Source organism: Gymnogyps californianus, chromosome 1, assembly GCF_018139145.2.
Source record: "Gymnogyps californianus isolate 813 chromosome 1, ASM1813914v2, whole genome shotgun sequence".
NCBI lineage: Eukaryota > Metazoa > Chordata > Aves > Accipitriformes > Cathartidae > Gymnogyps > Gymnogyps californianus.
Window position 1 is genome coordinate 217488803 of NC_059471.1, and position 27527 is coordinate 217516329.

The 27527-nt window shown below is 44.1% G+C and overlaps 1 protein-coding gene across 1 annotated transcript; it reads left to right on the forward strand.

The window, feature by feature from the left end:
• The first annotated feature begins 3164 nt into the window (after nt 1–3164).
• COPG2 (COPI coat complex subunit gamma 2) lies at nt 3165–27526 on the forward strand. Its single transcript, XM_050913462.1, has 24 exons — nt 3165–3201; nt 4684–4736; nt 5491–5571; nt 7044–7115; nt 9295–9374; nt 10210–10285; nt 10721–10813; nt 11962–12048; nt 14100–14257; nt 14967–15100; nt 15821–15888; nt 16511–16699; nt 17571–17666; nt 18071–18314; nt 19594–19669; nt 20805–20908; nt 21815–21940; nt 22647–22709; nt 22833–22972; nt 23343–23514; nt 24516–24613; nt 25332–25470; nt 25879–25977; nt 27003–27526. Exons 1-24 carry the CDS (start codon nt 3165–3167, stop codon nt 27131–27133), a joined length of 2616 nt encoding a protein of 871 aa, XP_050769419.1. The 3' UTR covers nt 27134–27526.
• The last annotated feature ends 1 nt before the right edge of the window (nt 27527 follows it).

Here is a 27527-nt window from a genome sequence, read left to right on the forward strand (position 1 = left end):
TGGAGCAGATGCAGTACCTAAGCCCTTATGTGGCATTCTCTGAAGAACAGCTGTCACAGATAAATATAATCTGGTTCAAACATGATCTAGACAACTCCACGAGAGAGACACTAATGCCTATTAAACACAACAGCCCAGCTATGGAAATCACTAAACCTGGTGACCACTGGAGTGCTGGAGTGAGGGTGATTCTTCGTATATTCTGTGTGCTTCTGCTGGAGACAGGGGTCTCTCCAGGTTATCCCCTCGGCAAAAAGTGGGCCCAGGCAACTCAAGGTTGGTGCAGGAGGGCGGTTCTCCTCCTTCTGTAATTGTAAAATGGATATATGGAGCTGGTTCTTCTAATTCAGCCCTCCCTTTTGTCCCGGTACAGGAGAGAGACTTTATGATGTTCAACAGTGATGCATTTCAGAAACATCTCAATAGCTGCAGAAGACACATGGTGGTTATGGTCAGATCTTCACTCTCCAATCAAGATAAGACAAAACTGATCATAACAAACAATCTCCTCCCTGAGCTGAATCATAACCACACGGCGTTTTACACTGAAAAGCAATTTGGAACGGTAAAATACCCCACAACTAACCAATACACAAAGAACAAGCTTAATTTTTAAACCATCAAGAAGGTCTGTTGAGAGCTGGAGAGTCACAGCTCTAAGGAAGGCAGTAATGTTCAGTGTGCTGGGACGTTGATTTTGAACTTTGGGCCGATGACTGTGTGGTTTTGAGTGCAGCAGATCACGTCAATGATTTAACAGAAGTCAAATCATATCCACTGGGTCCACCTCCTGTGATCAACGAGCTGATCCCTTAGCCTTGCTGTACAATGGAGTCATCTAGAGCATGTAGTTAGGAGTGGGAAGAGGACGTGGGTTTCAGAGCACCCCACGCTGAAACTGTATTAAACATAACAAGAAACTATACCCACGGACCGTGGGCTTGGTCTGGCTGGCTATAGGGTCAAAGTCTGAGAGACTTCAGTGATGCTGCCAGGACAAGCCATTCCCAGCCCATTTTTGCTGTTTACCTTCACCTTTGCATCATGGCCTTGGCTGGGCAGCTCAGCTGCCTGTTACCAGCCATATGCAGATAACATGGAAAAAACACATCCAGGGTTAAAAAATAAAACACCAAAACCGGTCCTGTTGCTTAAGGGGTTATGGTCAAAACAGAGCTAATGCCTCCATCTCCTGCAGGACTGGCAGCACATTGCACTATCATGTTCTTCCATTTCTTGACTGCAAAAGGAGATAACAAGAGTCTAAACAGACCTGGACATCACTGCTCGGAGCAGTGCTGAGCCTGGGGTTTCACGCATGTCCGGGTCCGCTTGCTTGTTTGCATACAGTCTCTCGGGCAGGGAGAGTGACAAAAGCACATGATGTGGTCAACGGAGGGGACAGCAAACTGTGGCTAGCTGGGGCTTGCAAACACATTTCAGGGGGACTGTGTGGTCTTGGGGGAGAGAATCAGCCCTGTGAGTGAACGTCGTATCAGGAGAGCACTGGGGGCTACAGCGAAACGTGGGCAGGGTTTGGCAAGAGCTGTCTTCAGTCTCTCATGTCAAAGTGAAGGAGTCATCTAATGTAACTACGGCCACCTCAGACTTAAGACTTTAATTTAAAACTGGATTGTAGACAAAGCTTAGAGGTCCGGGAAGAGGCATCCTGTGGCTGTGTCCCCATCTCCAAACAGGGACGCTCTGCCCACGTGCAACGTCTTTCCCTCTCTCACCTTCTACTCAATATAGAAGAAATCTGGATGACCAGCTCAGACTACATGCCTAAGTCTGAGCCAGATAGAGTTAGGTGAGATGAATTCCAGCCTCAGTGTTGCGGAATTACACAAAGACCTTAGTTTTTCTTTAAAACTGATCTTTGGTCTCTGTGCCAGCGAAGAGAAACTAAAGAACTCATACGGCACATCAGAAAACAACAAAGAGCAACTAAAAAAGTGTTATTTACTTACATAGCTGGCTTTACATGACAGTTTTGGAAAACACACTTGCATGCGTTAGCATGGCTGTTATTGCATTCCCTACAGCTTAGCCGCTTTGGCCTCCATTACTTCCCTCCTCAAGCAGTTACTCCGCTTACTTTTACTTTCTCACAGAAACACCCCGCCTATCCACACTTCCTCATTCCTGATACAAAAGCTCTTTATAGTACCTTGAACAACTGCCAGGAGCTTCTCTCTTGTGTTAAGGTTGATGTTTTCAACCTGCCTGAGTACATCTAGTTTGGTTTCATTAGCCATTCTTTTCCAGAGGATTTCCCCCAAGAGTCAGATACGCTTTCCCTTGCTGAAGACACAATGGAAGGAGCTGACAGAGCCAAGGACAATTTTTCCTGGGGAAATGGCTGGGAAACATTTTATGTTCAGGTGCAGTTGAAAACCTTTGCTTTCCTACATAATCCCTGCCAGAGCACCGTCACCCCCGTGCCCAGCAGCGATGGCTTCCAGCACGGATGGTGGCTTGGCAGCACCCACCACCCAATAAACCCCTCCGGTGCCTCACGGGTCGGCCATCGCTGTGGGGAATGGTGCCATGACAGGAGATCCACATCATCTCTGGGGTTTTTCGGGGGTCCCGTCACCATGAAGGAGGCTGTTTGCGCCCCATCTTTCAGAAAGACCTTGTTGAGGCGTTAATAACTTAGGACAGCTCCTTTTTAGCTTTATTATTTTTAGAAGGGGCAGGGAGGCGGGAAGCAGTGGCCTCCTCAGGGCACAGCAGCAAGGCCACTGCCATTGCTGCTGAAATACCTCAGCGTTTGGGCAAAGGCACCTCACCTCCCCCTTCTGAGGGGAGCTGGTGGCTGAAACGTGTGTTTATTTTTTTGCCAGGGAGCTCAGATGGTTGGTCGGTCGGTCGGTCGGTCGGTCGGTCAGTCGAGGTTAAGCATCCCCTCACAAAATGGCGGCGCGGCTCCTTTAAGACACGCCCTCACCCCGGCCTGGCTCAGCCCCGCCCCCTCAGCAGCGGAAGAGGGGGCGTGGCTTGGAGAGACGGAAGGCGCCCAGCAGCCCTAAGCGCGTAGGGGGTTGAGTGACAGCGCCGCGGTCCAGTCAGATGGCAGAGGTTGAGGTGGGGAGGCGGGCCTTCCGGCGGGAGCTCCCGCGACGGTGTCACTCGAAGGGAGGGGGGCGACCGGCGGCGACATGATTAAGAAGTTTGACAAGAAGGACGAGGAGTCCGGTACGGGGCTGGCGGCGGTGCAGAGAGAGCTGAGGGGCGGGCTCAGGGGCGGGCATGGCGGCATGGCCCTGAGGGGAGCGATCGTTAGGCGCCCAGCGCCTGCCGCGGCCTGTAGCGGCCGCTGAGGTGAGGGAAGGAGTAACGGCCGCTGAGGTGAGGGAAGGAGTAACGGCCGCTGAGGTGAGGAGGGTAACGGCGCTGAGGAAGGAGGCCTCACCTGCTTTCCGGTGCCCCGGCCTCCCTCGGAGACCCCCCCGGCCCTTCAGGATGGTCCGCGGGCTGTAGGGACTGCCGCGGGCCCCTTGAGGCCACGCTCGGAGGGAACGGGTTCCCTGCAACTCGGCGGGCTGCAGCTGGTGGTCTCTTCCCGCCCCCGCCGTGGTGAGGACGAGCGGTGCTTGCAGGACTTGATCGGGATCCGCTCCTTTGCCCGGTAGCGGGGCAGCAGCCGTCCCCACACGCAGACCTTGTGGTTTGGACTGTGTCAGGAGCGGTTGTGTTTCAGGTACCCGGCGGGCGGGAAAAAAACCATCGCATTAGGCATAGATGTGGTGAGTGAAGCCATCACCTGCACGTTTTCGCTCCACAAAGTCGCCTGGAAGTTAAGTTCAGGTTGCCTGTAGTAACTGATGCCATCTTGAATTTTCTGTTGCTGCTGCTCGGAGGTCTTCTGATCCACAAGATGTGCCCAGCTGGGTTGAGTTTCGTTTCATTCTCGGTTTCCTTCTGCTTAGCATGTGAGAGCTGAAGAATAAATTAACTGAAAATGAAAAATTACTGCTGGAGGAAAAGGGTCCGAAGCAGTAGTGAGGGTTTGAAGGGATTTACGTGTCCATAACACGTGGCTCTGAGAGGTGGTTTCACTGTGAATGTGGATTAGAAGGCTGGTCTGCTCCGTATGCTGCTGACAGAGAAGTGTCATCTCCAAGAAATTAATTACTCTCAACGGCTGGATCTGGGCTGTTCAAAGGCTGAGGAGTTACAGTATGGAGATAGTCTAGTGTTAATGATTTTGTGATGTGCAGCGGCCAGACTGTATTTGGAGTTTGCCGAGTAGCCCATTTTAGTGGTGCATTGATCGATATATTCCTATTTCAGATCCTGATCAGCAGCTCTGTCCTGATGTGTTCAGTGCTTTCTGTGCCCAAAGGAATAAAACCAGGGGACTAGGGGAAAAAAAAAAAAAGAGTAAATGGTTTTATGTAAAGGAAGTATTAAGGCAAATTTACTAGTAAACACCTCTCCCTTACCTTCCAGCTATGTTGAAAGTGCCCCCCCCTTTTTTTTTTCTGTAACTCTGAATATACAGCTTAAGAAAGTAGATTCAAAGCTGTTGATGGAGAACATCAGTTAGTCCAAGAGGAATGTCACTGTAGCATTGACGTGTTTTTGTAAAGTTTAGGGGCTGTTCCTGCATGTTCAGTTCTGTTGGTTTTTGTGAAGAATGCATTTCCTTAACTGAGAGGTCATTTTGTTCCTCAGGTAGTGGCTCTAATCCTTTCCAGCATTTGGAGAAGAGTGCTGTGCTTCAGGAGGTATGAATAATCATAGTGTAATACTGTTTAACTCTTTCTCCCCCCCTTCAGGAAGTGTTAGCAGCTTAAGGAAGTTTTATAGTGCAACTCTCGGGAAATGTGAATGGCTAAATTCATATAGTTAATTTAAAATGGCAGGGTATGTAAATTAAGTGCACGTGAAGTTACTCTATAAGGGGTTTATGTATGGTAATTAGATTACACATGGCTTCTGCCTTCCATGTGGACATGCGGGATATCAGGGTGCTCTTTCTGAAGACGTGACCTCCCTGTTTTCCTACGCCTGTTCAACGTACTGTGTAATGGGTTTTCCTGCTTCTCTTTGTGTACTCCAAGAATGATTGCAAGTGGTGAGGTGAACATGTGGTTAAACGATGGGGAATTTTGGTGGGTGCAAAGAGCTATAACTAGGAACTTAATAATTTCAATTTTGTGTTCCTACAGACTAGTGCTAAGTAGTGTTTGGGCTACAGATGTTATGGAAAGAATTAAGTTGTTATGCTTTTATTTTAAAGTATTTTTGCTAGTTCCAGATGGTAAACTGAGTCGTTGTCCTTTGTTCACACCACTGCCCATCCAGCAAACTAAACATGCATGAGCTGAATGACAGGAATATGCTCGTTGGGACATATTTTTAGAATGAAAAAAGTTATAAGCTACTTGGTTGAAAACAAATTGCTTTACTTTTTATGGTGAAAGAGAAATTATTATTGTTGGGTTACACTATAATACAGTATTTATGCTGTGTTTGTAGGCACGTATCTTTAATGAGACCCCTATAAATCCACGAAGATGCCTGCACATCCTTACCAAGATCCTTTACTTGCTGAACCAGGTAACTGTTATCATTTCTTCCTAGCCAGAATGAATATTCCTGAGGCTAATTTCTGATAGCTTTCATTGTGAAAGAAGTTTTATACCTCTTCCTGACAGATTTGGAAGGTAGCTTTTAAGGAGATCAGAAATGGAGTGTTTATGCTGTAGTGTTATGTTCTCCTCTCTGACTTTGCCGCTAAGGTGAGTGAGGTGTTGTCGTGGTTTAACCCCAGCCAGCAACTAAGCACCACGCAGCCGCTTCCCCCTTCCCCCTCCCAGTGGGGTGAGGAGGAGGAAAGAAGGGAAAAAAAAAAGTAAAACTCGTGGGTTGAGATAAGAACAGTTTAATAACTAAAGTAAAATATAATACTAACAATAGTAATAATGAAATATAATAATAATAATAATGAAAAGGAATATAACAAAAAAGGAGGGGGAGGAAGGGAAAAAAACAAACAAACAAACAAAAAAACCCCACCAGTGATGCACAATGCAATTGCTCACCACCCACTAACCGATGCTCAGTTAGTTCCCGAGCCACGATCCGCGCCGCCCGGCCAACTCCCCCCAGTTTATATACTGGGCATGACGTTCCATGGTACGGAATATCCCTTTGGCTAGTTCAAGTCAGCTGCCCCGGCTCTGCTCCCTCCCAGCTCCTTGCACACCTGCTTGCTGGCAGAGCATGGGACACTGAAAAGTCCTTGGCTGAAGATAAGCGCTACTTAGCAACAACTAAAACATCAGCGTGTTATCAACATCATTCTCACACTAAATCCAAAACACAGCACTGTACCAGCTACTAAGAAGAAAGTTAACTCTGTCCCAGCCGAAACCAGGACAGGTGTGTGTCACTGAAGCTTTTAAGACCTTTTTCTGCGTGCCAAGTGAGAGCTGCTGGTTGGTCTGTGATCACTGCAGCACTGTGCAATTAAAGAGCCGCTTGTGTTTGCCCAGCTAAAGTAGGAATAACTGAGGTGAGGTAAGAACATAGGCCAGGAAATGATGAAGTGGAAGGTGTCTTTTTTGTTTGGGGAGAAATTGGAAGCGTGATAAGGAAGGAGATTTTCTTTAGGTATCCACATAGGTCAGGTTTCCTGCATGTCAGGCAGTATTTAACATAGAGTTACGATCAGTTAAGAGGGACCTATGCTGTTCAGTCTTAATCGGCACCAGTCATCTTTAAGTAGATCCCTTTTAAGCGGGGGATCCTTCTGGTTTACAAGCACAACACAAAAACAACTGCTGACACACTGATGTCAAAAGAGGGAACACAGGCTACTTGACAAACTGTTCCATCGCTGTACCACTGTGGATGGCATTTATATTGAAACCAAGTAGATAATAGTGGAGAGACTGTTTCTCACACGAGAAGGTCTTCAAAGAAAAGATTCTTCGTGTGTGCGTAGGTATTGTAAGTGGGGGCTGAAAGGTGGAGGCGGCTAGATAATGACAGTGTTTTTTCTCTCGCTGCTTTTATGCTGTTTTCAGGGTGAACACTTTGGAACCACTGAAGCCACAGAAGCTTTTTTTGCAATGACCAGATTATTTCAATCTAATGATGTAAGTACCTAGTGTTTACCGCTTGCTGCCTCCCTGGTTTTGTCTGGATTTGCAGTAGTTACAAGACAGTTGGATATTGGGATGTGGGAGGAGGGTGAGGCAAGTACTTCAGAGAACAAGCTCTGCACGCAAAGTACTTGCTGAAGGCAATTCATGGTTTGGAAACAAAAGACTGAATAATAACATACGGTTACTTCTACAGGTTGTTTTTGGTGGTGGCATTTTTTTTCTGAGTTGACTTACTGTTGTAAAGAATGTGAATAATGACAGAAAGCCTTAATATACAAACCAGTATAACTTTATGACTGTTTCTTACACTTGCAAATAATCCCCATCTGCTTAACTCAGAATTTAAAACTTGCCTGTAGATCAAATACTGCTATTCCCTAGAACAACTTGCTCTGTTCATGAATCAGCATGGAGTCAAGGGATGAGAACATCCTAAAAATGCTGGATTGAACTGGACTTTGCCTGGTGTAAAGTCTTTCTCTGATCTCTTTTGCAGAGAGTGTAAGAACTCGGAGGAGTATGCTTCATGTGATGAGTCTCATTAATTTGTGTTAAAAATGAAGTGGCACTTTAGGTTTTTGGGGATTTGGGTGAGGAAAGTTGCACATGTAACTTTAAAGATGGAATGAAAATTTTGGAAGTACAGAGTGGTTGAGACCTTTCTCGTATCCACGTTTTAGAAAGTAGGGTTTTTTTAAATGTAAATGTGTCATTTGCTTTCAAAGAATTAGTGTCAGTGCTCTTTGCGTATTTCTGTTTTACAATAACAGATAGATCAGAGGAAGTTGTTTTTAAAGCTTTCAACTGATAAATGTGAGGCTTCTGCATACAGACGTGATATCACTTCATAATTAACATGGAAATTTTTTTTCTAGTCGTATCATTTTACAAGATATATATCTCTTATTCTTCTCCTGGTTTGTTTGATAACAGGGAGTAAGGCTGTTATCCAGTTATCAAACATGGTTTTACTTATGTGCTTATAACTTTGTAGAGAACTGGGGAAGAGGGTGTTCTCTTTGGAGGGTGTTCTCTTTGGAGGGTGTTCTCTTTGGAGGGTGTTCTCTTTGGAGGGTGTTCTCTTTGGAGGGTGTTCTCTTTGGAGGGTGTTCTCTTGCCTATCTGGATGAGGGGATCAAGTGCACCCTCAGTAAGTTTGCAGGTGACGCCAAGTTGGGCGGCAGTGTTGATCTGCTTGAGGGTGGGAAGGCTCTACAGAGGGATCTGGCTGGGCTGGATCGATGGGCCGAGGCCAACTGCATGAGGCTCAACAAGGCTAAGCGCCGGGTCCTGCACTTGGGTCACAACAACCCCATGCAACGCTACAGGCTTGGGGAAGAGTGGCTGGAAAGCTGCCTGGCAGAAAGGACCTGGGGGTGTTGGTCTACAGCCAGCTGAATACGAGCCGGCAGTGTGCCCAGGTGGTCAAGGTGGCCAATAGCATCCTGGCTTGTATCAGAAATAGCGTGGCCAGCAGGACCAGGGAAGTGATTGTCCCCCTGTACTCGGCCCTGGTGAGGCCGCACCTCGAATCCTGTGTTCTGTTTTTGGCACCTCACTACAAGAAAGAGATTGAGGTGCTGCAGCGCATCCAGAAAAGAGCAGTGAAGCTGGTGAAGGGTCTGGAGAACAAGTCCTGTAAGGAGTGGCTGAGGAACTGGGGTTGTTTAGCCTGGAGAAAAGGAGGCTGAGGGGAGACCTTCTTGCTCTCTACAACTACCTAAAAGGAGGTTGTAGTGAGGTGGGTGTTGATCTCTTCTCCCAAGTAACAAGTGATAGGATGAGAGGAAACGACCTCAAGTTGCGCCAGGGAAGGTTTAAATTGGATATTAGGAAAAATTTCTTCACTGAAAGGGTTGTCAAGCATTGGAACAGGCTGCCCAGGGAAGTGGTTGAGTCACCATCCCTGGAGGGATTTAAAAGACATGTAGATGCGGTGCTTGGGGACATGGTTTAGTGGTGGACTTGGCAGTGTTAGATTAACAGCTGGACTCAATTAACTTAAGGGTCTTTTCCAACCTAAATGATTCTATGATTCTATTTAAAAGTTTATTTAACTTTTAAAGTTAAATATTTAACTTTTAAGTTTATTTAACTTTTAAAACTTCTAGGAAGTGTTGATTCTTAATTGCCATTGGGTTTAATGGTTTTCTGCAATACACTTTCACAGCAAACCCTTAGAAGAATGTGTTACCTTACTATCAAAGAGATGGCCAATATTTCTGAGGACGTCATCATTGTCACAAGCAGGTAGTAGAACCTTCAGAAAACAGTATCAGAGCTCTGAAGCAAGTAGTTGCATCTTAACGTGTTTGGTTTAGCTGCTATGGTTTTCTGTAATTATGCTTTATAAAGGATACAGCAAGGAAAAACAAATTGTTCCATGATACAGAGTATGTGTCACCATATGAAATATTGATTTTTTTCCTGCTGTGGTGTTACGCTTTTCTAAAAAAGCCAGAGGCTTGCTTACAGTTTATCAATTGGTTGCTACTTTGTTTTCTTGTTGGTTGTTGTTTTTTTTTTAAATTATAAACGCTTGATGGTTTTGTGAAAACTTGGGCTGTGACTTCTGTTTGACTTCGTTGTCAGAGCAGTCAGGGAAAAGCAGAGAAAAGCTCAGTTCAGTCCGCCAACTGAACTATCGATTTTTTTGACTACAGAATAGACGTTACAGTTGTTGCGAGAGCAAAAATTAGATCTGTGGCATGTGCTAAGCGATAGTTGTTTGGTTTTTTTTTAAAGCTGTTCAGCAAACTAAACTTTGCTATTATCTAAACCAAAATTTCACATGGTAGAAAGAATAACAACACAAAGAAGGAGAAGGGCTGAGCTAAATAAATCAGGCCTATGGTAAAGTAATATTATCGACTATGCATTTTGTAATGGTCTGTATTTCCAGAATCTGATGTTAATAATTTTCAGATAGCTAATTATTAAGAATTGTTTCTAGCCAATACTAGAGCTTAGCAGTTATGTGGTAACAGCTGGGAGAACAGCTAAATGAGATGAGGTGAATGTCACAAAAGGACCAAGACATGGAGATATTAAAGCAATGTTAACAGGGTGTCTTTGATTATTTTAGTTTGACCAAAGACATGACAGGGAAGGAGGATGTATACCGAGGCCCGGCCATCAGAGCACTCTGCAGGATCACTGATGTAGGTACAAATCACGTCACTGTTGTGGGAGAGATGATGAGTGTATTTAAAATAGAAAAACTACTGTCTTGCAGGGTGTATTCTTATAGTGGTAATGGAAGTGCTGCTTTAGGGAGGACTGCTCTGAAGCCCTCTGCAGATGTGAGGAGCTCTGTGGAGTTCCTGTAGCACTGTAAACATGGAGTTAGAAGGCAGGAGCTTTGGAGCTCTGGTTTCTGATCTGAGATTGCTTTGCTGTAGGCTTTGATCATGTCACTGAACCTTCAGGACTGGGCAGCTGATGCTCCTGTCTCCCTTCCAGAACTATGTGTTTTCAGAATTAGTTCAGGATTTTTTCTGAGGGCCTTTTGAATATGCTGTGCATGTATTTTTGCTTTATACTGCTTTTATGCTCTGCCTCCAAAGTATCAACACTTTTCTTTTTCCCTTTCATAGGGTACAATGTTACAAGCCATTGAGAGATACATGAAGCAAGCCATTGTGGACAAAGTCCCCAGTGTGTCTAGTTCTGCACTGGTGTCTTCCTTAGTAAGTAAAGCAGTAGATTATTGTAAATCTGTGCATTGTGTTGTGGCTGGGAAGGCTAGTCTGCTGCATTTGTAGCTCTGCCTGGCCTTTGTTTTGTTCTTTCTTCATCTCCTTTTCCTTTGAGATGACTCTTCATCTCCTCACTGGAAAATAACCAGAAAATAATAGCAATGGAGTTTCCTTTGTCTCAAGCAGACTCTGTCTTCTCAAACTCCTTCCTTAACGTTCTTTTTAGAGTACATCAGTTGTAATAACGTTAAGCGCAAAGTGCTCAGTCATCTCTATGCAGTTAGTGTAGAACATTCATTTCTCTGTGGAGGCGCCTTGTCTGTTTTGAAAAGTCAAGCACACTGGTGACCGTGAAAGTGCTTATCAGTTTGGTGAGAGTAAGTAGAAACAACCTGTTCTGTGCTGTGGAAGAACTAACATTGATGACTGCGAAAGAGCGTGTGAATTCTGTAACAGGCAATAAAAGCAGTCCGCTTTGTGCTCTGCAAAAAACAAATCCATGAAATTGCTGCCCTGATAGGACTGCAATTCAAGCTTAGTTTTGCTAATATGCAGTAGGAGGGCAAGATGAAGAAGTTCACTGTTTTTTCTCTCCCTTGTTTAGGAGAAAAGGCTGGAAAAGATCTCATTAGGTTAATATTTTTATTAAAGTGGAGAATACAAGTGAAAGCATGGTAGTCTGAGACTGAGACGTAAGGAAAAACAGTGGTTTATAGGTGCACAGGATAAAGAGACTGGCTGCATTGGTTAAATCAAGAAGGCAGAGCAGGAGGTAAGAGGTCCAGCTGATGAGGTGGAGTAGAGCCTGTGTTAGGACCCTGAGGGTGCAAACAAAGCTGTATTAATACTGACAATTGAAGTCTTCCTGCTGGACTAACCATAGGCAGGTGAATTGTCCTAGTATTGTCTTCTGTCCTGTTTGAACATAAAAACTCTCCACGTTACTTTTCTCTTGATTGAAACAAGTGCATCCATACAAACTATGTATTTGGGAGTCATTCTTTGTTACCTGTAGTATGCAGCAAAGCCCTAGATTGTCTCAAAGTCTTTAAACTTAAAAACTGAAAACAAGGCTCATGGTACTTCACTGTGCTTCTAATGTTAGTTTGTCTGCAGTCTCAATTTGTGGCTTCTTCCAGCATATGATGAAGATCAGTTATGATGTAGTCAAACGGTGGATCAACGAAGCTCAAGAAGCAGCTTCTAGTGACAACATCATGGTGCAGGTATGTTTGAAGGTGGTTGCCCCAGGAAGCTCTAAACACACTACAGGGTTTTAATGGTATTCTGTGAGTTCTTAAGATAACCTTAGAAAAAGTAACTGGTTTTCCTTTTTCCCTTATTTTTTTAAAAACAAGAATTGTGACTTGAGGGAAGCGACTCGACTGTTTCAAAAAATCACGAGTTTCTCCGTGATCCCAGCACAAGATTCTTAATTAAGAGCTGGCTCTTTAGTGCAGTCCTCTGCCCTGCTAACTGTCCTGGTTTCGGCTAGGACAGAGTTAATTTTCTTCCTAGTAGCTAGTACAGTGCTGTGTTTTGGATTTAGTAGGAGAATACTGTTGATAACACACTGATGTTTTCAGTTGTTGCTAAGTAGTGTTTATACTCAGTCAAGGATTTTGCAGCTTCTCATGCCGAGCCAGCAAGAAGGCTGGAGGGGCACAAGAAGCTGGGAGGGGACACCGCCAGGACAGCTGACCCAAACTGGCCAAAGGGATATTCCATACCATATGACATCATGCCCAGTATATAAACTGGGGGAGCTGGCTGGGAGGGGGGATCGCGGCTCGGGAACTAACTGGGCATCGGTCAACGAGTGGTGAACAATTGCATTGTGCACCACTTGCTTTGTATAGTCTAATCCTTTTAGTATTATTATTGTCATATTATTATTATCATTATCATTGTTTTTCATTCCTTTCTGTCCTATTAAACTGTCTTTATCTCAACTCACGAGGTTTTTTTTTTTCCTGATTCTCTTCCCCCATCCCAGGGGTGGGGGGGCAGTGAGCGAGCGGCTGCGCGGTGCTTAGCTGCCGGCTGGGGTTAAACCACGACAGTCCTTTTTGGCGCCCAACGTGGGGCTCGACGGGTTGAGATAACGACAAATCTGACTGGAATGTGTTAGAACAAATTTGTTATAAACTTACGTTATATTAGTTCAATAGTTGCTGGTCACAATGTTGATGTATTTGCTCTCAAAGTTGGTGCACTTATTCTTAAAGGTGCGTTATGTGATACCTTACTTGCAGTATGTGCTCCCTGTTGTGCTGTTTATCACCCGTGGGAACTGGGCCAGAGTTATCATGTTGTTGTACTTTGTAACACTGGCTTATGATACGATAGAATTGCTGGTCGTGGAACTAATCTGGTATTTGTACTCAGCATTGCCGTCACCTCCGTACTTCGGGAGCCGTCTATCAGAAACTATTAATAATTATTATATTATTAATAATGCTTCTGATAGCTGGGATGCCGCTGACTGTTTCACAGTAGTTGTTGCAGAAGGGCTTTGAATCTGAGTTTTCAAAAAGCTTAAGAAATTATCTCACTGCCTCCCAGAACACCAGCATCTCTTGTCTTGGCCTTCAGAAAACTTGCCAGTTGCTACAGGACCACAGAGATTAGCCCAAATATCAGTAAGATATCCATATTAGCAAAATCTTTGCACAAATATTCCAAACAGCTGTGGAAATGAAAGCGTTCTGTATGTTCAGTCAGTGTTACAGACTACCGATCCGAAACAAGTCTGTAAAATCAGCTTTGTTCTTGCCCAGTTAGCAGCTTCATTAAGCCTTTCTGTGAATCAGTCTTATGGCAAAAAAACCCAAAACAACTTGGCAAGCAACTAGAAATGTTCCTTTGTATTTTAACCATAAATGCCTCGAGGATTTTTGTAAGGTCAGCCGTCATTTAAAGGCCTTGGGATATCCTGGATGTTGAGTGTACCAGAAATGCAAGTGTTACTGTGTGGTATAATTTAGTAAGCTGAAGCCTGTGAAGTTCTGACATTTAATGGGGAGAAAAGGGAGTAAGCTAACTTCATGGCTCTTTTGATCTTTAGAAATACGTTGAGGCTGTCTTATGGTGGACAGGAAGGGGAAGGAAATACTGCAGATCTTTGTAACTTGTCAGGAAACTCAGATCATTTGAGGTTAGAAGGTATTTCTGCTAGGAAACGACATTTATTAGCCCTCTTTTATGTCTTACAGTCTGGCTTTTCCACCTGCAGTGTGTATTCAATACCTGCACATCTCTGTTTCTGATTTCCTAGTATCATGCTTTGGGGCTGCTCTATCACCTTAGAAAAAATGATCGCCTTGCCGTTTCCAAGATGCTGAATAAGTTCACTAAATCTGGACTGAAATCCCAGTTTGCATACTGCATGCTGATCCGAATTGCAAGCAAACTCTTGAAGGAATCTGAAGAGGGGTAAGTAAGAGGCAGCATGTGAATTACGAAAACCAATTATAGTTTGAGGTAAACGGTAGCTAGGAAATTGGCATTTTTTAAAGTTTGTGGAAATCTACACACAGACAGAACCGTAGTGTTAAAAATAAAATGCGGGTAGAAGCAGAATGCTAGACTGAACTGAGTGGTGGTATGTGTGGAAGTTGTGTGGTGGGGTTTGGATTTTTGTTTTGGCACCACACCACCAAAACTTAGCTGAGAGTAGGATTAAAACTGCAGAATAACCTCTGGAGAGGTTTTATACTTTGTCTACTTAGATGCATTTCAAATGCAATAAGGATCTACCTATATGGTGGGGATATAAACAAAAGGATCTCTCCTATTCTGATCTCTCATACTAGCAGAGGAGGGTGTAGTTATCTGAGAAACTCGCCTCCTGATGAAATTCTCTTATCAGTGGAAATTTTGTTAGTGGTATGTGATACATGATTAATAGTAAAGTATTTATTTCTAGAGTGCAGCATTTCTAGCTTGAAGAAGATAATGTAAAGATGAATGGAATAACAGCAAATAGAAAGTTTAGAGCTCAAGTGTAAGTTGAGCAGTATGGCAGCGTAGGAAACATGAAAGCCAGTGCATTAGCTGTGCTTTCTGTCAAGTTCTCAGAAATGCGGTATTAGCGGTTTGTACATAATTCAGCATCACACTGTGAAATGTCTTCTGTTTGTAGCCATGAAAGTCCACTGTTTGACTTCATTGAGAGCTGTCTGCGGAACAAGCATGAAATGGTTATTTACGAAGCTGCTTCTGCAATCATCCATCTCCCAAACTGCACAGCCAGGGAGCTGGCGCCGGCTGTTTCAGGTTGGTCAGAGAGTCCTTTGTACCACTGATGGAGCTGAAAGAAAGGGTGATAGAGCATGTCAGAGACAGTACAGCATAACTAAAATACTGGACTCAAAACCTGAATTTTCTGGTTGTCCCCAGCTCAGGGGACTTCTGGATTCCTTTTTGGATCCCAAGCACATTGATCCTGTTTCCCCATTTCATCCAGAGCTTTAGAGAATGGGCCCTAGAGGTGGCACAGGGTGATACTTGCCTTTTTCCAGCTGCAGGAAGGTGGGGTGGGAGGGAAGGTAGAGGAGAACTTGATAGCACAGATGTGCCACAGGTGACTATGCAAATCACGTATTGTTGATATAAGATGAAAAACAGGAGGCTATTTTTAACTTGCTTGTGAAGCTAGTGATAAATTATGCATAGAGCTGCATGAATATTTAGCAGCGCATAGTTGAATGTGGATACATTAGACTTTCCTCTGTATTCCCTTTCTTTGAAAGAGACCATATCTGGTTTCCTGCTGTGGTGAATTCTGACTAAACTATTTGCACCTCTCGATACCAAAGTGCTGGCACAAGGCAATTTCCCTTTCCTCATCTGGTGTGGTCGTGAGGGCTCTCACCTTCTGCTCCACAGACGTTACAGGTGCCTAGAGTTGCAGTACTGGGAGCCATTTTTGTTAAACCGTCTCTACTCACTTTGTTGCGAGTTACTTCTCTTGATTATTTTTTTGTTTATTTTCAGTGCTGCAGCTTTTCTGTAGTTCTCCCAAACCTGTCTTGAGATACGCAGCTGTACGGACCCTTAATAAAGTGAGTACTTCCAAAACCTTCTAAACAAGCATAAATCTCTGAGCATCAGAGGAAGCCAGACTTCAGTGCCTAATGGTGTGTTACCTAAAGTAGAGCGACTGCTCTTGTGATTACTGTATTTGGAAATACTCCGTGCTGGAGAATTGGTTTTTCCATGCCAAACCTCGTGGTGTGACCGAAATCTTTTCTGCACTCAAGCTTTGTTTGCTCGTTTCTGGACCACAGGGCTATAACAAGCTGTAGTTGGATAACTTGTGAGCTTTCAGCTGTAAGGAAGCAGAGTCCCAGATATTTAATACTGTGAAAACTGTGAATAGGATGTGTGTGAAGGAAATAACATTCTGATTTCAAAGCTGCACGCCGCAACAGAAGCAGTTTGTGACTGTCAAACCCATGAACTGTAACTTAGAGTTAGAGGCGTTCATTTGAAATACTGAAACAAAAGAACCTGAGCTTTGATTGCATCCTGCGAGCAGTCATATGATGTAGGCTTAGTTGCAATCCTTACAGAACAGAGCAGTACTTGGGGTGGGGGGGGAGGCTTTAATCATTGCCCCATCAAAAGCTTTGAATTGTAGGATGTTATTGCCCCCATATAATTTTGGACTCGCTTCCTTTACAGGTGGCCATGAAGCATCCGTCTGCAGTCACTGCCTGCAACCTGGACCTGGAAAACCTCATCACTGACTCCAACCGCAGTATCGCTACCCTCGCCATCACCACCCTGCTGAAGACAGGCAGTGAGAGCAGTGTAGACAGGCTCATGAAACAGATCTCTTCCTTCGTGTCAGAAATATCAGATGAGTTTAAGGTGTGGCATTGGAGGCCTCTGCTCTTTCCAGCTGCAGGTTTTTCTCCCATTCTTGTTTTTATGAAGCTTTTCCCATTTGTTAATCCTTCAGTGACTTAGTCTGATAGAGCAAAGCCAGCTTGAAATTTAGAAGGTGTAGTCCTCTGCTTTCCAACTTAAATATACTGTGTCATTTCCTCCCACCACTCCAAGAAAGGATAAATGTCACTTGGTGGATTCCTGGCTCCTGTATGGTATCCTGCAAAACCTTGTACTGCCTTCTGCTTGCCTCTTTGGAGAGGAAGAGGGATTTTAACTGTTTTGATTGAGTCTATATCACTTCAGTCTGATAGCTAGTTAGGAAACGGTGTGAACTGTTTCTACCTAATTTGTCAAGTTTAGTCACTATGACCTCAGGTAATAACTTGGTTAAGGATGGTAGTTCACTTGTACCCGTTCCTTTTACACCATGGAGTTGCCTTGAGGAGCATAGCATGTCTCTACAAAGTCAATGTCCGCTAGTGTACAGTGGTCTTAAGTTCTTGTTTTTTATGAGAAAAGGAAGTAAGTATTAGGCAAGTTTAAAATTGCAAAGAGTTTTAATGACAGAATGTAACTAGTTAAGTTAGAATTCGGTCAGGATCATCACTGGGCAGGAGGAGGGAGGGGAGGCCGTTGAACTAATGTAGTCTGTCCTAAATACAGTCCCTCTAGCAGAGCCAGGTCTTGCAGCACCCTAGCACAGGTTATGCTGACAGTCCACCACCTGATTCTTATCCTTCTTGTACATGAATTTAATCTATCAAGGTGACAACTTGAGATAGTGAGAAGCCTGTGTTTTTCATAGAAAAATAAATGCACATGACTAACGTCCTTCTCTGTTGTTTTGCAGGTAGTGGTAGTACAGGCTATCAGTGCTTTGTGTCAGAAATACCCTCGGAAACACAGCGTCATGATGACCTTCCTCTCCAATATGCTCAGGGATGATGTATGTGTGAAACTTTCTCTGTGTAGTTATTGACAGGTAGCTCTGATAGATAGTATGAAGGGTCTCTTCTGTCTTATGTCAGTGGGTACGCAGCAATGATGGGGCCTGACTGATTACCAAGACCTTGTTTATCTCGTGGGTCAGACCTGCTTGAAATGTGCTTACGAATTAGAGCTGGTACATCAAAAACTGATCTGAAGAGATGTTCAGATCGTGTGCCTTTGTGGGTCAGAGGGGACGGGGAAGACCCTGTTAGGTCATCCAGCACGCCTTCTCTTTTCTTTTTATGTACAAATGCTTGTTTTTCTCAATGGAAAGAAGTAATTGAAGCGTGAGGGGAACCGAGCAGCACTGTGGTCTGAGCTCTGCCTGCTGGGTCAGCGTCCTTGATTTTCCTTTCCTAGGGTGGCTTTGAGTACAAGCGAGCCATTGTGGACTGTATAATCAGCATCATTGAGGAGAATCCTGAGAGTAAGGAATCGGGCTTGGCTCACCTCTGCGAGTTCATTGAAGACTGCGAACATACCGTCCTAGCCACAAAGATCCTGCACCTGCTGGGGAAAGAGGGGCCGAGGACTCCATCCCCGTCCAAGTACATCCGCTTCATATTCAACAGGGTGGTGCTGGAGAACGAGGCTGTGAGGGCTGGTAAGTTCAGCTCACATGCTTGACGGTTTCATGTCTGACCTCTGCTAGAAATCTCGGGGCTGAAACTGGGTTCGGGGGTGGGAGGCAATGGTTGCTCCACAGGCGCTGTGAAGAGCTAGCTCTTCTATGCATCAGCTGTGAAGGTGATTTTTATCCTGCAGTGTGTTTAAACTCCTCATACCATCTTAGCATCAGCACTTGGTCCTCCTGCTTCACAGAACATAAGCAATATATTAGCTTCTAGTCCCTTCTTTGAATGTCTCCTAGAAGTCGAGACGTAGTACATGAGGAGGGGACGCTGCTAGTTCCCTGTTTAAGGTAATTGTCTGCTATAGATGATCATCTCTTTCTATGGAACTCTCTCCCACACAAGATAAGGATTCCTCCTTGGAAGCGTGTTGCGGACTGATACTTCCTTCCTGCAGAGCCTTTACAACAAACCCTGTAGAGGGTTCAGCCTATTTTCATACTTGGGACTTGGCATTGGAGGGGTATCACCATCGGCTCGGTCTCCTGCGTGTTAGAAGAGGAAGTACTGCTGGGAGAGAGGAAGCAAAATGAGCTCACAAATACAGTACGGTCCAGATTGCATTTGATTTTTGGTGACAGCTCTTTTGGTCACAGTTTCCTAATTGTGACCTGGGAGCACATGAAGAGCATCCCCCAGAGAGCGTACGCTGTCTAGAAACTTTGTCGCTGTAAAAATAAGGATTCTTTTTTAACCACTAAAGCCATAAAGCTTGTACTTCCTTATAGAGCTTTCTCTTCTTTCTACACGTGGAATTTCTTCAACCTGATGCTGAGCTGAAATTAGATTAGTTTGGACAGGCAGCTCTAAGTGGTTGCTGAGGGGTTTCAGCTCCTTGCAAAGTCACTGGATGCAGTCTGGCCCTGGTCACCACTGGATGCATGTCACCCCTGTGTGTGAAGAACAGATTTAGCTGGGGGTGTGAGCCACAGCTAATGGCAGAGGGGCAACAACTGGAGTGAGCCATGGAGCTTGAACTAACCTTATCTGATAGAGAGTTCTCTCGAACAGAGTTGCAAGGCTGTCAAGCTGATCTTGTTCTGTTATTCCGTGACATGAAACTATATCCATTTGAAAAGACAGAAATAGTTTAGTCTTTCCATAACACTAGAAGGTTTATGGTGTGGAAGTGAAAACCTGTGTAAATTGGAACTTCAGGACAACAGTACACACAGTGCTTTGAATCTGACGGTGAGAATGTGTTTGCATATACCTTGAGCACCTCTGACATCTCCCTGTTTTCTTCTCTAGCCGCTGTAAGTGCGCTAGCGAAGTTTGGTGCCCAGAATGAGAATCTTCTTCCAAGCATCTTGGTGCTTTTGCAGAGGTGAGTGGGTATGGCTGTGCGTGTCCTGAGCTTGTTGGTGACACTGGGCGGTCTGGCTCCACAGAAGAAGCAAGGTCAGACCGGGTCAGAACTTGCACTGGGGTTATCACAACATACCAGTTGAGGAGTTGGGAGATGGCTGTCTTCCATCCTTCCTTCCTGGCTGGAGGGAGCATAGCACTGCTGGACATAAGCAAATTAAAGATGTGATTAGTTGTGAAAACATCTAATAGTAATCTGGTCTGAGAACGTTCCTCAGTCGGTATTAAATCTACAGTGCTTTAGTATATGTGTACATTTTTTGCATCCCTTGAAGCAAGAAAATATATTTCCATGTTACTCAGACAACGTTTGTGTATGGCTGAGTAGTGATCTCGGGTGTTCCCATTTCACAGGTTCGTATCTCTTGTTAAGATCATTCAGCCTCCTTAAATTATCTGTACCATAAATGTCATGTTCTTCCTTTGTATAGCACTGTAGCGTAAGCCTATGCCATGTCTGACTCTGTGGTGAGAGGAATAATTCAAATTATGAAGTGCTTCAGGCAGAAGGCAAGCTTAGTGTAGGTGCAAGTGAATTACAACTGCAAGAAGTGACTTGAGCAATGTGGGGAGGGAGGGAAGTTGCCAGGAGGGAGAGAGAATCTCTCTTTATAAACCGCCTGCTGTAATTGAAAAACTAGGTGAATACTTGAGCACACAGCCATTTTTTCAGTCTGAAATAGAAAGCAGCTTTAACATGTTTATTTTTGTAATCTATTTCTTCTGCTTTTGTTCTATGGTGAAAGAATGCTATTAAAAAAAAAAAGACAGTGCAACCACATGGTGCCCATCAGAATTACTAGCCATAAAATGCAGGTGTATATTTTATAATCTAGCAAGTGTGCATGGTGTTAACAATTCACATGCACATCTCCTTTAATCTTAGTTTTCTGATGTGACACTTGCCTATGAACTTCAAGTTAAACTTCAACTACTGTGTTGTATGAACGCTTTTTTTGCATAATTTGAAAATCTATTGAGGGAGCTCAGACCATCATTGCAGTATCAAGTCCAATCTTGTCAGTGCCATTTTTAGCTCAGCTCTTATGATGTCCTGAGCTGGCTGACTGCTGTCCTCTTGTTCCCCAAAACAGGTGCATGATGGACAGTGATGATGAAGTTCGGGACAGAGCAACGTTCTACTTGAATGTCCTCCAACAGAGACAGATAGCACTGAATGCTGCCTATATTTTTAACGGTCAGTGATAGAAGGGAAAGAAGTCTGAGCTGTTATTTCACATTCTGTATTATGAGTGGGCTTTGTTGCTGTAAAAGTAGTTTTCTGTAATGTAACTTGGGACAGAATAACTAGAAAGGACAGAACTGTGGGGTTTTTTCTGGCCCTAGTGTTTTCCTGTGAAGTACTTGTGCTAACTGAGAATGGCAGATTTAGTAAAATACTGGAAGGATTGTCTAGGAAATGGAGCACGAGTATGGATTGGGCTTTTTTCATCATTGCCTCTTCCTTCACTTGGGACAATTTTCTTAACGTTTGCTCCATCTTCTCCATTACAAAACGAGGATGACACATCTTGTTGCTAGGATTGGTTATAAAAATGTTTTATGGTCTGTAGTTGAAACTTCATGCAAGCAGAATATTTAACATATTTAAGACTATTGCAAGAGGACTTGTCTTGAGTGAACTGTTTAGACTGCAGTACCCTCTGGAATGGCAACTTTCTGTGTCATCTTCAGAGCAGTTTTTTATTCTGTCCAGTATCTTGAAGTACTTAGTGTATGTGTTTTGTGTTTACTGAGAAATGAAAGTGCTTTTACCAGCTTTTTATTAGCCAAAGTCCAAACTGTATCTATCTAGCTGTGAACTCTAGATTCCTCACAAGAGTTTTTCTCTGCAGCCTGAACCAATGAACAGGCTACAGAGAAGAGCTCTTTAAATAATCTTCCTTGTTTTTATCTCAAGAGGGAGGTAACTGAGACACAGGTAAGTTTTTTTTTTTCAGACTGGCACCTTACTGCTTTTGGTGCAGTGGGCAATCCAAAATTCGCACTGTTCATTTGTGAACCCTATATCATAGTGCCTGTAGGCCTCTGACAGTACCTGCTATTAAAACTAAATTTTTCTGCCTGTGCTTCTGCTTTGCAGGGTTGACCGTCTCTGTTCCTGGGATGGAGAAAGCCCTGCACCAATACACACTGGAGCCTTCTGACAAACCTTTTGATATGAGAACAGTTCCACTGGCTACTGCACCAATCTTTGAACAGAAAGCAGGTAACACTCGGGCTTCATTTAAATAGGCGGTAGGCAAGGCTATAAGCATTCAGGTTGCCATCATGGTACTTGACGTCTGTAAACTGGCTGCCATCCTAGTAGGGTCACGCCAAGACCGGAGGCGGCTCAGCTGAATGCCAGACAGGTTACGGTGTCACTGGCTTTGCAGAAGCAAGCCTGCCGGATCTTCACAGATAAAGGAAGACAGTGCTTCTTCCAAAGCAACGTGGGTTGGCAAGAATGTCATTATTCGTTCTGCTCATCTTGGTATCAGAGAGGAGTTTGTACAAAATCAGAATTTATTAGTTCATAGATGTTTGAAAAAAGTACATTCCAGAAGCGCTTAGTCACTTTACTGGCTTTCTTCCATGTTCTTGCACAATTCTTGCATTTTGACTTTGCGCAACTGTTTAAGAAAAGGTTTGGGTTTTTGGTTTTTTTTTCCCTTCTCCTCTTTCTTCCAGCTTCTTTGTTGGCTGTTCTGGACTAAAGTGTGGTTTCTTCATCATTACTCAAAACATCTCTCCTTACAATCCAATATTGCCTCATGGAAAAGATATTTCAGTGTGTGTGTGAGGAACCAGGCTGGCAATGGTTTGCAGCAGAACGTGTGAAACACAAGGAATTTTTAGTGGAGATATAACGGCATTTAAAACTCCTGCATGGTGTAGTTGACAGCACGATGTCTTTGCTTTTTTCTTCACAGAGATTGCCCTAGTGACCAGCAAGCCTGAGAAAGTTGCTCCTTCACGTCAGGATATATTTCAAGGTATGAGAGAAGATCAGTGGGTCTCCAGTGCCTGAAGTGTTGGGAGGATTGCCACAGGTCAGACGGGAGCAATGAACGAGCCTGTCACTAAGTGTCTGTCATCTTCTTTTCCTTTCTGTGCAGAACAACTGGCAGCCATTCCAGAGTTTAAGAGCTTGGGTCCGTTATTCAAGTCTTCGGAACCAGTGCAGCTCACAGAAGCAGAAACAGAGTATTTTGTTCGTTGTATTAAACACGTGTTCACAAAGCACATCGTTTTCCAGGTAAGAGAAGTTACATGCTTTTGCCAGGGTGCAATAGGAGTTGGCAGTTAATGATGCCTGGGTGTAGCATAAACAGTGTTGTTGCTGTGCCCTGGAGAGGACGCTTCTCTTTTAAGGGAGTTGTGAGCTAGAGTTAAGAGAGTGTGTGCTGCTTGCCTCAACGATCAAAAAAGGAGGGGGTTATGATCCCATCTGTTAAAGAATTCTAGTAAAATTGGAGAGAAAAGCTGTTTAGTGAGAACGGCAGGCTTGATCAAAGATGCGGGATGTCTGCTGTATGCCGTGGAGTATTATAGCTGATTTGGGGAAAAATTCTTGATTAGAAATGTTTCTTCTATCTTCAAGTCCTTCTCAATTTATTCTTCTGCAGTTTGATTGCACAAACACGTTAAATGATCAGCTGTTAGAGAGAGTCACTGTGCAGATGGAGCCGTCAGACGCTTATGACGTGATCTGTTGCATCCCAGCGCCCAGCCTGCCTTACAACCAGCCGGGCATGTGTTACACCCTTGTCCAGATTCCCCAGGATGACCCCACTGCAGGTACCCATTGGGAGGGAGTAGTTCTGCATGACAAATCCCTCAAATGAAGTTTTTGGAAAACACATAATAAAATGTTTAGGGTGTGGGATTTGGCGAGTGCATGCTGAGATTCTAGCACTGTTTCTTCCTCCTGTGTCACATGTGCTGGTTTTTCTGTAGAACCTGTGTTTGTGCAAAATAGTATACACACTTTTTACAAAACAGTATACGCACTGTTTAAATAATCGGTGATATTGGATGATTAAAAATGGGATGTTAAAGAGGATTGGAGAGCATGCAGGTAATACAGGAAACTGAATTTACTACTTTGAATCAGTGAAAGGAGCACATTTGAAAACATGGATGTTTGTTGGTAGTATTCACGAACAGAGTCAGTAAAAGGAAAGTGCAAATAGAAAAAAAAATATTAGTAGTTTGGGCCTCTACATATTTGACTAATGCCATTTTTCCTCTCTTTAGAGAATTAGAAACAACTGTGAAATGCAGGAATGAGAGATTTTCTTGGGCATAAAACTTCCCTTTCTTACTTTTATTATTCACACTTAAAAGAAACTCCGTTGGATTTGCAGTTGGTTTAACATGACTCAGCTCATCAGCGGGGTGGATTTCTTGGTTATTGCTTTAATACCAGGGAAGATTAGAACTAGTCTGAATTCCCTGAACTGTGGTTTTGGATCATAATCCACTTGTCAGAAACCCTTGTAGAGTTTCTCCTGGTAGCTAATGCTGACTGGATCTCACTGCAGCACTCTGCGAGTCAGTGGGCCTGTGCTTGTTACACTATGGCCCTGACATACTCCTCTTCTGAGATCCTTCTTAGGCCTTCATCTTAAAGTCTGGGGGAAGTTTTATATGAAGTTGAAAAATGCTCTGACCACGGCCATGTCTGTGTCATCTGGGGCAAAGCTAATGTCCATGCCTTCTGATCTCTTTTTGGGAAGCAAGGGCTCAAGCAGAAGAAACCACCACTAACCTACACAGGCTTTTTCTCTCCTCCCCAGTTGCTTGTACTTTCAGTTGCACAATGAAGTTCACTGTTCGAGACTGTGACCCAAACACAGGCGTGCCAGAAGAAGATGGCTATGACGATGAATATGTGGTAAGTTCAGGACTTGTGGGATTTTTTTTGCCTTGTCACTAATTCTAAATACACGTGGCCATTGGGCTGACAGTTTCCTTTCAGATCTGAAGCCAGTAGGAGAGAATGGCAGGCCTGCCTGAAACACCATTTCCAAAATGCTGTAGCTTGTGACTTCAGATCCTTCCCCAAAACCTTGCTTCTGCCAAAAGTTAGTTTAGCTTTAGTGCCCTGTGGAGATAGGATTTGTTGGGACAGACAGGAAGGAAGGAATAACTTCCATTGTCTGTTTTCAGGACTGTGGCCCAATCTCTCTCCACCCTAAGCGTTTGCACTTCTGTTTATTGCGTTCATGTTATCAGTCACTGACATACAAGTCAGATCTCGGGAAAGTGCCTGTCTCTTGGGCTTGGAGGAAGTAAAGGCTCCTTCTGGATTCTGAGAAAGGGCTAGAATGGGCTTTGACTCACACAGTGATTGCCCTGTTTTCTGCTCTCCTTTAGTCTCACAGATGTTTTTGTGTAAATGTTTTTAAGCTTTACAGATGACCACCACAAATACTATTCTTGTTCTCTGTTTTTTAGATGCTGTTATTATATGCTTCTCCTGAAATTAAAGCCAGGCATGCCAGAGTTGTCTTGGCAAAATGCTGCTGTCTCTCTTTGTCTTTCTTTCCCTTTGTAAGAGTAGGATCATTTCTGTAACTGGCAGCTGAAAATCTCCCTTGCTTTTCTGTCAGTTGGAAGATTTGGAGGTGACCGTGTCTGATCATATTCAGAAGGTTTTAAAGCCTAACTTTGCAGCTGCGTGGGAAGAAGTGGGAGATGACTTTGAGAAAGAAGAAACCTTTGCACTTAGTTCGATTAAAACCCTTGACGGTGAGATGATCTCTCCTCGTTTATTGGTGACCCACACAGTAATCCTGGTAAATCTGCCATGCTGGGGGTATATTTAGTGTAGTAGTAGTAGAATTTGGTGCCTTCCAACGTGACATTATGTCCCAGCAACAAGGCTTTGTGTTGCAATGTTGGGATTATAGTGAGTGGAAGTTTGGCAGTGCTCTCCTGCTTGAGGCTGGCTGAAGGGAGGGGTGCGTTCCTAGGCTGTTAAGACAGCAGAAGGGACAGGGTAGGGTAGGTGGGGTGGTGGGGCTGCAACCAAGATAATAAATGGAAATGGCTAAGCCACATGGGTGCTTAGAGAATGTTCTTTAATTGCAAAGTAGTTCTCACAGAAAGCTTGGCACTGACCTGGAGGTAATTTTCTTCTTCAATCTCTGAATGCAGAAGCTGTCAATAACATCATCAAGTTCTTGGGCATGCAGCCCTGTGAGAGATCAGATAAAGTGCCAGAGAACAAAAATTCTCACACGCTCTACTTAGCTGGTAAGTATTCATGCTATTGAACTTGACGTTTCCATGTCCCCACAGATTTTTGCTAAATGAAGGGAAATGGGTTAGGAGATTCTGCTCTTATTTCGAGAGCTTTTTCTCTGTAGAAAGCTGAAGTGAACTAGCGAGTTGAATGCAGCTGGTGCTAACTGGGAGCCCGCTGTCGTGGGTGTACTCAGGCTAGGCTCTGTATCTCTCGGAATGGAGGTATTCTACCTGTGGGAACGGTAGTGAATCCTTTTGAATGAAGAACTTCCAGAGCAGACACCTAACTAAATTCCTTGCCTGAGGTTATCTCAGAAGGGGGTTCCTAGGACCATCTTGTTTTCAAGTTCCTGTCACTAAAGACACATCCTGAATTGGCCTGCAGTACCCACAACTTCTTGTTTGGTGACTGTGGTCCAGGCTTACAGTTTTGTGCAATCCCTGGAAGTGAAGTGCTCTACAAAACTTCGTTGCAGTTATTAAAACAAAGCTGCAATGAACGTGACAGAAGGCTTGGATCCCGATTTATTTCAGAGGCAGAATTGGTAACTCCAGGTCTGTCTGCGTAGTGATGTTGAAGTGGGACTGGAGATGGCTCGTCCTGCAGTCTGAATTGCCTCCAGGAGCGCCACTTCCAAGCCCTCTAGTATAAGCGTAGGACTATTCCTCAGCAGCAAGGGCACTGAGCCAATGGACTGTGCCTTCACAGCAGAATTATAATATGTGTTGCCTTCTCAAACTGGAAGTGAGCTTCAGCTACCCACTTTCTGGTTTCTACCTATTTAAATCAGCCCTCCAGCAGCACTTTCTGGCTCTGTTTAATTAGGACAGTATCTGTTCTCTTCAGTCTTGGCCTCAAGAGCTTAGGGGGTTTGGGGTTTGGGGTTTTTTTTTTTTTTCTGTCATTTCCCCCCTCTCTGCAACTGGCCGTAGACTGAATCTGTCTCGCACTCACCACGTTGTTGGCTCCTGGGTTAGAACTCGATCACTGAGCCTCTCTTACAGTAATCTCTCAAATGTTGCTTTGTCCCCAGGTGTATACAGAGGCGGCTGTGATGTGCTGGTAAGGTCCAGGCTTGCACTAGGAGATGGCGTGACCATGCAGGTGACTGTTAGGAGCAAGGAAGAAACGCCCGTAGATGTCATCCTGGCTTCTGTAGGCTGAGTGTTACAGCACATCGACTGTGGTGGAAACCTCCTTTGCAAGCACCGGTTGGGTATTTGCCGGATATCAAGCAGCCTGTCTGTCCTTCTGCATGTAGTTTTTATTCCTCGATTTGGTAAATATTTTGTATGATGTTACAGTAGTGGCAATAGTGGCTGGCTGGTACTGAGCCTTTCCCCTGTCCCTTCCCTCGTTGTCCCTTACACGTTCCCGTCTAACTTATTGCATCTCTGGCCACTTGCAGTAGAGCAGGGAAGATAAAAGATGCAGGTGGTAAGAAAATGGAATCAGAATTTTGTCAAAACTGATTTTTATTAACAGAAAATAAACACTGGTCCAAGTAGTGGAATTCATATGAATTACTGTTAATAAAATAGAAATTTCTTGTTCTAAT

What these genes read in the sequence shown, in the direction of transcription:
- COPG2 (XM_050913462.1), top strand. Translation starts at nt 3,165, where the DNA reads ATGATTAAGAAGTTTGACAAGAAGGACGAGGAGTCCG. An exon ending in CAAGAAGGACGAGGAGTCCG is followed by an intron (nt 3,202 to 4,683) that starts GTACGGGGCTGG and finishes TTTGTTCCTCAG; the next exon opens with GTAGTGGCTCTAATCCTTTC. An exon ending in CTGCACTGGTGTCTTCCTTA is followed by an intron (nt 10,814 to 11,961) that starts GTAAGTAAAGCA and finishes GGCTTCTTCCAG; the next exon opens with CATATGATGAAGATCAGTTA.